The following is a 13627-nucleotide window of genomic DNA, read 5'->3' as shown; positions in this document are numbered from 1 at the left end:
CCCCTGCACCCTACTCCACAATCACAGTGACAGCAGTGTTTGGGGAGGGGGGTAGGAAGGTGGAAGCTTGCTCCCGTTAAATGCAGAGTGGAGGAGGGCAGTAGCAGGAGTGAAATAGGGCAGAGTGGGGGACCATTCTGATGTGATTAATGATTCAAAGAATGTCAGGCTGAATGGTCGGCCCCCACACATTTACACTTCACCAAATCTGGCCCTCGTCGCAAAAAGTTTGGACACTCCAGCTCTAACCAATGATATAAAACTCCTTTATATAGACTTGGCCATACTCAGATTCCTCTCCGGTGCCATTTCAGGTGTCATTTGAGTGTAGTAGTATTGGGTAAGCTCTTTCAAAAGCAAAGTTCACTTTAAATAATGATTAAGCAAATAATGGAACTTGTCTACTTATTTAACCTGCCTCTGACAAGCTTCATTGGCATGAAAATATGATCAAAGTAGACTTTTACACCATTAATTAACATTTTATGCTGAACTGTCATAAACAGACATTTTTCCCATTCGACATTTTTAAGTTATTTGATTCATTTTGTTTTCTAGACATTTACTGTATGCTTATTTAATCATTTATTTTACTAAAAGATGTATGTAGTATTTTTATGGAATACTTATCAGTTTTAAAATTTTGGGTATATTTTAGATATACTAGAGCAGTGGTTCTCAACCCCAAGTACCCCCATCAGTTCCCATTTTTCAGGTCTCCACACAGAATCACAGGTGAAATCATTAGCTCCACCTGTGATCTTTTAAAATGTGCCGGGGGGGGGGGGCTCCTGAGGACCGAGGTTGGGAACCACAGTTCTAGGGGATAGGTATCATTATTATTACAATTTAGTTAAGGAGCCACAAGTGGTTGGCAGCGCTGTACATAGGGCACTTAATTACAACAATACAGGGTACCCACAACTAAATAAAACAGTAACTGAAAAGCTAAAATAGAGCACAGGTAACAATTTGCAGCACAGTGCTTAGTACACAATACAGCTGGGATGTAGGGAAGCAGATCAGCAGTCTGCATGTTACCAGAGGTGAGTAGTCAGTGAGAAGAGATGCGGGAATATGGTAGCTGAGCAATACCGATTTTACACCCAGATCCCAGATCCAACCCGGTATTTGTAACACGGATCCAAGCCAGGTCAGATCCGGGATTTACACCATTTACACTGCGGTGCCTTCCCGCAGTGTAAACCAGGGCAGCGCTTGGAGATGACCTCCTCCCTGCCTCCGCTGCTGTTTGCAGAGTACAGCAGTGTGCCCCCCACCCAACCTCCATGTTGTAATTGAAATAAAGGTCTTTACTCTCTGCATAATTCATTCCCGCCTCCCCCAATCAGATACAGAGACATATCATTGTAATTAAAACAAAGGTGTTTCATCTCTGCACAATTCATCCCCGCCTCCCCCAATCAGATACAGAGATTGCAAAGGTTCATTGTGTCACAATACCTTGGACAAACAACAAGTCCCTCACTTCAACTGGACTACACCCTCTGCTCTGGCTTGTACAGTAACGACAGTATGTCGCTGACAAAGTCTGGGCATTTGCCATCTCTGTATCAGTTTCTTCTTCTGGGTTTCGGATGTCTTCACTATTGCCAAGCTGGGAAGCTTCTGGTGATCCCCATGGATGGAAGCCATTGGATGAGTATGGTCTCTTTGGTAGAAGAGTTGGGACAACGGGGACATCACATTGTGGTGGTGGCTCCACAGAGCAGCATTCATATAAAATCATCAACAAATTATGTCTTGAAGACGTACCCAGTGCCGTACACAACAGAACAACTTAAGGAGCAGATGTCAAGATCCAGCTACGAGATGTTTACAGATTTTCCCGGTGTTCAGAGCTTATCGAAAGCGTTTGCAAAAATAACTAACATTTCCAGCCTGTTACTTACTACATGTCAGGGTCTCCTGTACAACAAGGACCTCATTGGTTATCTTCAAGGACTAGGATTTGATGCTGCACTACTGTCTCCTATTTTCCCATGTGGGCAGATTGTAGCCGAACATCTTGCTGTCCCCTCTCTTAATTTTTTGAGAAGTCTACCATGTGGGATGGACCAGTTGGCCACACAGTGTCCAAGTCCTATTTCTTATGTCCCCAGATATTTCACCAAGTACACCGACCATATGAGCTTCCCCCAAAGGATAAAGAACACGATCCTTTGGTCATTGGACACCTTACTTTGTAAGTTTCTCTACAACGACTATGGCTACTTAGCTTCGGAGTTCCTTCAGAAAGAGGTGTCAGTGATGGACCTGTACAGCCTAGCCTCCATATGGCTCGTGAAGTCTGACTTTGTGTTTGAATTCATCAGACCGGTAATGCCTAATATGGTCTTTATAGGAGGCATCAATTGCGCTAATAGGAAACGCCTATCCCAGGTGAGTACAAAGTCAAAGACAGTCGTTTTAACAGTACCTGTATTCTAGGGGTCCGAGTGTGCTGTCTTGTTACTTTTGTATTTGAAAAAGCCCCCCCATCCCCAACAAAAGTACCAAATAAATCATGTTATGTAGCCTATATACACTGTAAACAGCACTCCCCGGTCCTACAGGAGCAGTGCCGGGAAGACATGGCTTTTATTTGCATCAATAATGTGGTCTTTCAGTACTACTCATATGGAAACAAAATTGCACTGCATGTAAGATATAGGCAGATGTAAACTCAAATAACCAAGCTACTAATTTAGTGTGATCAAGTGTGGCTATCCTTAAAACCTGCACTGTTTAGCTGGATCCGCCCAAGATCATCTGTGGATCAATCTGACAGATTGGACCAACACATGTGGAACATCGTCCAGTTACTGACGATGCACGCTCCTGACATCGCTAGGTGTGAGGCACTTGCCTTGGGGCGGCACCTATCACAGGGCAGCAGGCTGCCATGGCTGAGCAGGCCAGGCAGCATTGAGTTACAAAAGGGCCAATCGGGATTGGGGATGCTGCCGCCCTATCAGAAGGCGTGTTTTTCTCGGCTGTGAGCAGCCAGCAGCGCTGTGTGCCACTGCTGCACTGCCTATGGGCGGTATTCAATGAGCCTGATTCGCCATGTTTTTATGACGAATTTGTGCTGTTTGGCGAATTTTTGACTAAAATGGTGAATCACCCTATTCAATGACCAGATGGCGAATACATTTGAAGGTTTTTTTCGCCATGATTCACCGAGTAGCAATCGCTATCTTTTTATGGTGAAGTGGAATGTGAACTTTTAAAATAAAGTGTTTTGTTTTTTACTTTTGGTGTCAAAAAATCAGGAATTTTATTCTGAGGAGGGGCATGCTATTTTTATTCATGTGCTGTAAGCACATGAATATATATTTAATTTAAAAAAAATATATATATATTTTTTTTTTTACACAGCAGCCAGCAGGGGGCGCCGGAGCCGAGCCGCTCATTAGATATTCATATATTCACTGCACCCGATTGTTACATATGCACGATCGGGTGTAGTGAATATACCCGGTCCCCTGCTGGCACCCCCGGGGGGCAGCCTGTGCTGCCTGGCACCCGGGGAGCCCACCTCCCCCCCACATACGCTCTGGGGCAGGCAGAGAGACTTCCATCTCCCTGCCTGCCACCGTCCTCAGGCTCCCTGCGGCGTTCGCCGCAGGAGCTCATATTCGCCGGTCAGTGGCAGCGAGCTTCGCTGCACATTCGCCACTGCCCACCACGTTCCAGAGCCTCGCCGGCTCCGGTATTCAACGAGTCAGGGGCTCGCTGCCCCTGACCGACGAATATGAGCTCCTGCGGCGAACGCCGCAGGGAGCCTGAGGACGGTGGCAGGCAGGGAGATGGAAGTCTCTCTGCCTGACCCAGAGCGTATGTGGGGGGGAGGTGGGCTCCCCGGGTGCCAGGCAGCACAGGCTGCCCCCCGGGGGTGCCAGCAGGGGCCGGGTATATTCACTACACCCAATCGTGCATATGTAACGATCGGGTGCAGTGAATATATGAATATCTAATGAGCGGCTCGGCTCCGGCGCCCCCTGCTGGCTGCTGTGTAAAAAAAAAATATATATATATTTTTTTTAAATTAAATATATATTCATGTGCTTACAGCACATGAATAAAAATAGCATGTCCCTCAGAATAAAATTCCTGATTTTTTTACACCAAATGTAAAAAACAAAACACTTTATTTTAAAAGTTCACATTCCACTTCACCATAAAAAGATAGCGATTGCTACTCGGTGAATCATGGCTAAAAAAACCTTCAAATGTATTCGCCATCTGGTCATTGAATAGGGTGATTCACCGTTTTAGTCAAAAATTCGCCAAACAGCACAAATTCGCCATAAAAACATGGCGAATCAGGCTCATTGAATACCGCCCATACAATCCTCCTTACTGGAACACAGTCCACCATGTCTGCGGCTCGGCAGAGAAACAAGTGGCGGCTGGGAGAGCGGGGCTGTGTGCAGCCTGGTAATCCCATGCAGCGCTTCCTAGATCAGGTTGCAACAGCCGAGTGCGGGCTTGGCATTGGTGTCAGAAGCTCTCTCCGCCCCTACACTCCCTCCCCCCCAGCTCTGTGTGCAGTACACCGGCCAAGGGGACTGGGCTGGGGGGGTTTAATATGCTGTCCCTAGGGGCTGTCGGACCCCTAAATCCGCCCCAGCTCTATCTGGTTGCAGAATGGTGGATGCCGGTGCTCCACCACTGACCGCATCGGCAAGTGTGTATGCACCTGTCTCTTTGTCAAAATAACATTATTGAGATTTTTTGCCTATTACTTTTATAGTGTTCAAAACATTCAACTTTTATTTGACATATGAGGAAATGTACCAAACCATGCAGAGAGATAAAATACCAGCCAATTAGCTCCTAACTACTATGTTACAGGCTGTGTTTAGAAAAATGACAGTTAATAGCTGATGTTGGTACTGTATCCCTCTCAACTTTATCTCTCCCCAAACGTTGATCTATATACCCCAAATTCACTTTAATTATTTTAAACATGTTTTGTGTTTAGTTTTGGATCTGGATCGCTTTTTGTGTTTTGGATCAGGATTAGTTTTGCCTAAAGCATCCTTTTGGGTTTTGATTTTGGATCAAAAAATAAATCGAAAAAATTCATAAAAACGGTTAAATTCACAGAATTGATATTTTTTGTGTTTGTTCCTACAGTAACTTGAAAAAAAGGCACTGCTTTGTGTCATAATGTGACTACTATGTGGTGTAATATGAATCAGAGACACTACATGTGGTCAATATGATTGTGCTGTGTGGCATAATTTTAACTGTCCCTTTATAAAGTATGGCAGGTAGAGCACAAATTTGCAGTTTGTAGGGGGTGCTGAAAACCCTGTTACTGACCCAGTCGAATGGTGGAAGGGGGAGGGGGATTTTAGGGAAAATTAGTTCCACTACCTCTCCAGAACCACGTTAAGCCCTGCATCTAGCAGAGGCATGTTCCTCTTGAGCAGACAATTTTCTTACCAGCAAGTCTTTGAGCCTATGCAGACTTGTGTCTAAACCTAGGATCGAGCATGGTGGCCAAAATGTAGTGTTCTGATTTCTGAACAGGTTGACCACACTTGAATCCTGGCAAAGCGTATGAAGGGCTCCATCCACAAGTCCCACATACTCGCTCCATTTTAGCTCCTCCAGCTGCTTCTGCAAAAGCCTAATGAGCACAGCAGGTGTGCTTGGGCGCAACTGGCGGTGAGTAAAAAGCAGGACAGAGTGGCCGATAGGAGTGTTAAGGCCCCCAAACATTAGGCTGTCCAAGGGACAAGTCGGACCCAATTCTCCTGCGAGCCGCCCGGTAGCTCCCCAGGTGGCTCACATACAATTTGGTACTTGATGTGCCATTTTTTACATGTGATTATTCGCATGCGATTTATCACATGTAAAAAAAACTGGGGAGCTGCAGGGCGGTGATGATCAGGCAGGGGGCAGCGGCGGTAGTGGGGGCGGGCAGCAGCGGGGGGTGCCGGTGACAGTGGGGCAGGCGGCGGTGATATGTGTGTGCGCCGCATCGGGCAGGTGCCGGCGACAGTGGGGCGGGCGATGGGCAAGCAGCGGCTATTACAACTTTGAAATAACATGTTAAACGACTATACGGTTTTTGAGCTATAGCACTCTCAGCCAGTCAGCGGCCTCCTTCCCAGCTGAAGCCGGACAGTGATTTGACAATGTTATTTAAAAAATGCGGCGCACACACATATCACCGCCGCCCGCCACACTCACTGGCACCCGCCCACTGCTGTCCACCCGCTGCGGCGCACACATATCACCGCCACCCACCCCACTGTCAGACGTCATCGTACCTTCTGCACGTCCGACCTCCTGTGCCGTGGAATCGGCCCAAAATCACATAGTGTATGGGAGCCTTTACTGAAGTGCTGTGTGATGCATTGCTGAGTCATGCTGGAAAGGGAAGCCTGTTATCAGACAGATCTCTTACACCTAGCGAAGGCCTGATACTAATAATGACATACTGTATGTTTCTGTGGGCACGATATGCTGCTACTTTTAAACCCACAGATTTACTACATAACGGGTTATTCTGATTGCAAAGCAGCTTTTTTCTCAAATGGACAAAACCATGTGGACTGCAGGTGGGGCAGATGTAACATGTGCATAGAGAGTCAGATTTGGGTGGGGTGCATTGTAACAGACATCTCAATTGACTGTCCTGTCAATTGACTGTCCTTCTGTTGTCCCTCCCATGGGTGGCAATGTCCCGTGTGTGTGTGTGTGTGTGTGTGGGGGGGGGGGGTTAGTTCGGGGGAGCTGGAGATCATTGCTGCTTTGATTGCCCACTGCAGGTGGGGTGGGTTGGGGTCAGGGAGGAAACCGGGGGCTGCCCAGCTGCTAGCGGATAGCTGGGCACACATGTAAATGGGCGGTGGTTAGACCACGGCCCTTTACCCAATGCCCTGCCCATCTGCCCAGTAGCTTAGGCCATTTTTCGGGCCGGCTGCAGCTCCGGCATGTCAGACTTTCAAATATTGGGAGGTATGGAATTGATACCAGTGTGTCATGTCCAGTATTTAAAAAAAAAAGTAAAGGTAACTTTTGCATGCAAATAATGAAACTTGAAGATTAGAAACAAGGTAAAAAGTGAAATGAAAGAGGCAAAGGTCATTGGTGCTTACTAGAGTAAAGGCCAAGTTACACAAAAGGGTCATATAGGTAAACAGATCTATAGGTATTTATCCTGGAGCACTAGATTTATTTATTTTACAAAGTGAACTAAGCTCCTGCTATACACACAGAGATGAACCAACAATGTACCTAGATATGTTATCTCCAACACTCTCCATGGCTACTTATAGGAACATACTAATTTACTAACACCCCTTTCACACCAGCCAAAATTCCAGGGTTCGCCCCGAGAACAACCCGCGACTAGCGCTGGTGTGAAAGGTTCCTGGGAGCATCCAGTCTTTTCAAATTCAGCAGCGCTTCCTGCCCTACCGCCTGGTAAGTAGCGATATAAGCTCCCAGCCGCCGCTGCCTGGCTGCCCGCTGCCTGGACCCGCTGCTGCACATAGGTGTGTGTGTGAGAGGGGGGTTCCAGGGAATGGCAGCAGCGGGATGCGTGGGCACAGTGCCACAGGCGCCCTAAAGGATCTGTACAAAATGAAATAACAAATTGGGGCAAATCCGGAATATTTATAGATGTCCCCCAAATATCTTTAAGGGTGTGTCCTTAGTGGAATAAATTTTGATACCTGAAATCGGACTGTTGAAAACCCAGAAGCACACTGTTTAAAGATTAGCTTTTAAATAACAAACCTTGAAAAGTCGGGTGTGGTATAGGGTTCCAACAGTTGTGAGCCTGACAGTCATTAGCCCGACGTCGGGATCCCGACTGCCCGGACTCAGACAGCGGGGGGAGCGCAACAAAGTCCCTTACGGGTTTGCTGCGCTCGCCATGCTATTCTCCCTCTACCTCCATGAGGGAGAATAGCTGGTGGCCGTCGGGCAACTGTCTGTCGGAGTTTTGACAGTCAGGATCCCGACTGTCAGGACCGCATCTGGCACCCGAAAAGTCAAGGCTTCTCTGATACTGGAGGTCATCTAATTGCTTCCAAAACACAAAGAAAAAAGTGTGTCTATATATTGTATTTAAAATGTACCTTTTATTTCAAGTAACATGAAAAGGTGATAAATATCACTAACTCTTCAGTAAAATATTAACAGCATAGACAGTAGGGGCGGGATGTATTAATATACATCGCCCCCTTCGCCTGGCAGCCGCCGCGATGCTGCCGCATATGTACTAACATATGCGGCTAGCTTCGGGTTGCGGTGACGGAGACCCCCGCGATACCTTTGATGTGGTCTGCGGGGGTCTCCGTCACATCCCGGCGGCTGTTAGTGTCCCCCTGCGTCTCCTCCCGGATGTCCTCCCGGCTGTGAAACCTGCTGGGGGAGGAGGAGATCAGAGGACGGGAGGAAGGGGGGGGGGGGGGGGGGGGGCGCGGACGTCGGGCGGCGATAGAAGCCCATAGGCTTGTATAGGGTATTGCCAACCTCTGGGTGATACCCTGCCAAGCGAAAACGGGGCGGACGGGTAATGGTAAATAGGAAAATGCGGTAAAACCCCTGTTTTACCGCATTTTCCCTATAGTACATCCCGCCCTAGGTGAGGAAAGTTTGGAAAAATGTGCAATAAAATACTTAATAGAATGGAACTAGTGTGTGTTAATAATTCTCCTTTAATATCTAAATTGTAAATGTTTGTATCTGCTTAGGGTAGATTATTACCTAGTGTCAGCAGTATGCAGTATAGTATCCTGTTAGTGTGTATATCATTTTGAATATATATTCTTATTAAATATTACCCTAATGTTTTTAAAGTATTTCCTTATTAAAGTACCCATCCTAAAACTTAGTGGAATCAATTTTGATACCCGAAATCCGTATGCTGTCTGAAATTTCCTGTTAAAAACTAAGAAAAGATAGCTTTTAAATAATAAACATTCCTTGGAAATTCAAGGCTTCTCTGATACTGGAGGTCCCCTTTATACTGCATCTAGTGCCCCCTGGCCAGGCTTTGGGGTAGGGCAGTTACAGGGCAACTGGAACCCCCCCACTGCATTTACCTATGTAATTTATAATAAAATAATAATATGCTATTTATTTTTAAATTTAGATTGCTTTCTTTTTTTTTTCAGGAGTTTGAAGCGCTGGTGAACAGTTCAGGAGAACACGGCTTTGTGGTTTTCTCCTTAGGATCGATGGTGTCTGAAATCCCTATGAACAAGGCCATGGATATAGCGGAGGCCCTAAGATCCATTCCTCAAACGGTAGGGATATATAAGGGCTGAACGCATCAAAATCTACTCAGTTAAAACGGCCTATTAGTGATTATACTATATATTAGGGAATCGAGATCACGACATAGAGGAACTATGGGCGGTTATTCAGACTTGGGACCTTATTCAGATTCATTCAGTCCTCGGTGCGTTCGCCGATGTTGTGCATCTGTGCATGCACAGATGCATTTATGCGCATGTGCAGAGTGCGTGCACCCACGGCGAACTTTCGGTTCGCCGGGTGAACGCACCCTACACGGCGGGCGGGGGGGTGGAGAAGGACGGGGGGTACGGGACAGCCCCATTAACGTATGGGAACGTCCAGCGTTTCATGGACATTCGCATGAGAATACTGGGCGTTCTCAGGCTAATGAGGCCTTGACGGACATGCCGGGGGTAGGCAGCTGACATCACCGGGTGTCAGCTGCCCGCCTTGTCCTCGCACAGGGCGCCCGCAGTTTAGTTCGTGCATCGAGGGGGGGGTGGGGGGGGGCGCCGAGCAGCGTCTGATAGACTCGTAAGGCTGTAAAATTTGCAGCCTTGCGAGTCAATCAGAATAAGGTCCTTGATCTCTGTGCGAGTGGTTTGCCTTGTAAATGATTTGCTGCTTTAAATAACAGTCAGATTAGCACAGAATCCCGAAACCTCCGGCAACTGGGAAACTATTACATGTAGTCCCCGTGTCGGCATAGTGATAAACTGTTCCGCCAATTGTTGTGTCTCCCCTCGCAGGTTATATGGCGGTATACAGGACCAGCGCCGTCAAACCTAGGAAACAACACCCACCTGGTGAAGTGGCTGCCGCAGAATGATCTGCTGGGTAAGTGTCCCTCTGTACTACTGAGCTATTGTAGGAGATCAAATCATTGTAAGTAACTAGATACGACCCCTAATTAGAAATGATCTATGGTGGAAATTTGCTAAGATGGGATGTTGCTATGGGAAACCAATCAAATACTATCTATTATCTTCTAGAAGGTGCTAAATAAAGTAGATTCTGATTGGTTGCCCATGGCAACATCCCATGTGGAATAGAACTCCCATCTTAGTAAATGTCCCCCTGTGTGTGAGGATCCAGTTCCATTCTGAGTCTGCCTGTTAGCAGAGTGTTCTCTTGTTTAAATACACTGGTGTATCTATATGGGCGTTAGGTTGACATGCATTCGGTCGGCAGGGTCAAAATGTTGACACAAGCAAAAGGTCGACATGAGTATTTGGGTGTCTATGTTGACGTAGGTAAACATGGACACTATTTGAAGTGTATCACGTCCCCTCGCTGCGATTGGCACACTGTTATATTATCCCTCTATGCCCACTGGTACAGTAAACTATGAACAAGTCAGTGAAAAAAATAATAATCATGAAAAACTCATTCTTTTTTCCATGTCAACCTTTTGCTTGTGTCAACCTTTTGACCATGTCGACCTACTGTATATTGACATTTTTCATATGTCGAGCTACTGCCTGTCAACCAATATTGGGGGACGAACAAATGACTGTTGATGTAGACAATGTCGCGCTAACTACCGCATACCCTCCGGCAGCGCAGCAGAAGAAACCACAGCCGTTTTCCAGAGATTTGCGCATGCACAATAGATGCGTCCTCGGGAGTCCTGCTGAAGCGCAATATTCCCAGCAATTTGCGCATGTGCAATAAAGTCTGGCACAATGCCAGTACTTAATGCACCGCCGGAGAGGACGGGGCCCAATTAGAGTATGCTCCCCTGTTCAAATCTTTGTCATTTCAGAGGCAGGAGATTTAAACCTACTGTATAAAACACTTACAGACTGTTACCCTTTGTATCTCTCTAGCTCACCCAAAAGCCCGAGCCTTCATCACCCATGCCGGCTCCCACGGTGTCTATGAGGGTATTTGTAATGCTGTCCCCATGGTCTTGTTGCCCTTGTTTGGTGACCAAATGGACAACGCTAAGCGAATAGAATCCCGCGGAGCTGGAATAACGCTAAATGTCTTGGACATGACACCGGAAGATCTTCACAACGCTCTGCACTCGGTGATAAACATTCCCAGGTAAACACAATATTAGCATTGAGGTAGACTTGGTGGTGTGTCCACTATGAGGCCTGGAGGTTGTGGTGGACATCACTCCCAATGCCTCTGCTGTTCTGAGTATTAATGGGGCAGACACATGTTCAAAGAAGAACACGAACCATGTCCCCAGTTTTCAACTGAAGTCAGATTATGATCAGACAATTGTCCGCGATATCCTGTTTTCGTGCACAATACTGTCTTTTACGAAAACGGACATATTCTTAGATGCAAACAAGTACTGGTTATATTTCTCCATAGGTGTAATGCACGTATCTTTTCACCACCTCCAGAGCAAGTGAAAAGATACAGAAAATCCCTATTTTAAAGTACAAATATTGGGACTTGGTGCAGAACCACTGGGACAGTTTTTCCTTATCTTACTTGGGCCAATATAAATGACATATCATTGTTTGGAGGGAAAAAAAAATGGGAGTTATTGGTTATTTCTTTTTCTTATTTTAAAACCAATATAAAATTACCCAAATGTATACTAATACCAATTTTAAGTTACCCCAAATTTAAATAGAGCATTTATTTTTCAGAAAAAACACTTATTTTCTATAATTTTTTCACTTGTTCAGAAAAGAACCCCCCCAATACTTTTAGTATGACCACTAATATATATCTATACTGTGAACCTATGTTAGTTTGTCTATTTTTGGCATGGGCAGATTTTCTCATTTTCACCTACATTTAATGCCAGTAGTGCCAGCACGAATTATCTTGTAAATGATATTTTCACAAACATCTTATTAATACGTTGGGGGAAGAAAACAGGAGTGCAGCATTTACACGCGATATGTTGGAAATGCTCATGTGATAAATTACTGCATTATCACAGGCAACTGAAATACCCCCATAAGCTCATTGAGTCCTGTTGGAGAAAGAGCACTCTATAAATAAAATGTATTTCTTCTTCTTTCTCCATCTACTTCTTCCATCTTCTTACTTCTCTGTCTTCTTCTTTCTTCTTCTTCTCCTTTTTCCTTCTTATTCTCCATCTTCCTCTTTCTTCATCTTCTGCTTTCTTTATCTTCTTCCTTCATCTTCTTCTTTGGTCTTCTTCCTACTTCTTCTTCTCCTCTGTTCTCTTCTTTCTTCTTCTCTGTCTTGTTTTTCTTCTCTGTCTTCTTCTCCATCTTCTTCTTCTACACAGACGCAATAGTAACCCTGATTTGTATGTGATTTCTCATTAGCTACAAGGAGAACATTCAGCGACTCTCTGCTCTACACCTGGACAGACCAATCCACCCCCTGGACCTTGCTGTGCACTGGGTGGAGTTTGTCATGAGACATAAGGGGGCCCCCCACCTGCGTCCGGCTGCCCATGATCTGAATTGGATTCAGTATCACTCTATAGACGTCTTTGGCTTCCTACTGGCCGTGTTGGTCACCGCACTCTTCATCTCTATTAAATGCTGCTCCTTCACCTACAGACGCTGCTGCGGTACAAAAGCCAGGCCGAAGCCTAAATCCAAAAAACAATAGAGCAGGATTATTTACAGTAGTAGATAGGTCGCCTGTAACTTCAGGCCAATTCCCAGGATTATGAACAAAACCACTGAATTTTAGTATTAAAAGGGGAACGACACCTTCACCAAATTTCTGTTGTCCAACAATCTTTTATTAACACTTTTGGATATAACATGTGCTCAGTTTTGTACATCAGGAACAATTGTATCTACCCAACAAGTCTGTTTCATAAGTATTGTCTGTTATCTGCTAAGGCAACAATATGCAATAAATCTGCATGGAAGTACAATATTTGATGATGGTGAAGATTCAATTGAATCATTTAATTTTGTGTTCCAACGACCTTATTCTGGTTCATTCACTGTTGGCCTTCCTCCGCGTGGGGACCGATGTTTCCGCTGGGGAACAGACTGTCATCATTGCGGGCGGGGGGGGGGGAGGGGTTGTGGTGCTCGCCCATGGAAATACCCAGCATTTCATTGGCGTTCCCATGGTAATCGCTGGGTGACGTGGGCGGGCAGATGACATCACCGGATGTCACCTGCCTACCCATTTCAGCCTGAAAGTGCACGCATATATAAGTGCCCTGAGAGACACTTTATATATGCGTGCACGCACCACATCTTTCGATGGTTGGCGACCATCGAAAGATGTGGGAGGTTCTCCATGGCCTGCGAATGGATGTTTATGTAAAACATCCATTTGCATTCCGGGAGAATGAACCCGGCCTACTATCAATCGCAGGGCGGGTTCTGGTTGACTTTACCATTCCTTTTATATCACATTGCTAAGCACAAATAAATCGTGGATT

The 13627-nt window shown here is 45.8% G+C and overlaps 1 protein-coding gene and 1 pseudogene across 4 annotated transcripts in view; both read left to right on the top strand.

Annotated features, from left to right (window-relative positions):
- The window catches only part of LOC146020933 (UDP-glucuronosyltransferase 1A5-like), a 72090-nt gene extending 58983 nt beyond the window's left edge, over positions 1 to 13107 (top strand). For all 4 annotated transcript variants that reach the window (XM_083154583.1, XM_083154582.1, XM_083154584.1 and 1 more), the window contains exons 2-5: positions 9150 to 9281; positions 10023 to 10110; positions 11103 to 11322; positions 12540 to 13107. In XM_083154583.1, the coding sequence (XP_083010709.1) occupies positions 9150 to 9281; positions 10023 to 10110; positions 11103 to 11322; positions 12540 to 12831 (732 nt within the window). In that variant the 3' untranslated portion in view covers positions 12832 to 13107. The remainder of the gene's footprint in view (positions 1 to 9149; positions 9282 to 10022; positions 10111 to 11102; positions 11323 to 12539) is intronic.
- Positions 1536 to 2476, top strand: LOC146020934 (UDP-glucuronosyltransferase 1A1 pseudogene; annotated as a pseudogene).
- Positions 13108 to 13627: the final 520 nt, after the last annotated feature.

This window comes from Crinia signifera, chromosome 7 (genome assembly GCF_055691185.1).
Source record: "Crinia signifera chromosome 7, ASM5569118v1, whole genome shotgun sequence".
In the NCBI taxonomy this organism is placed as follows: Eukaryota; Metazoa; Chordata; class Amphibia; order Anura; family Myobatrachidae; genus Crinia; species Crinia signifera.
This window is presented reverse-complemented; position numbering and strand designations above follow the sequence as displayed.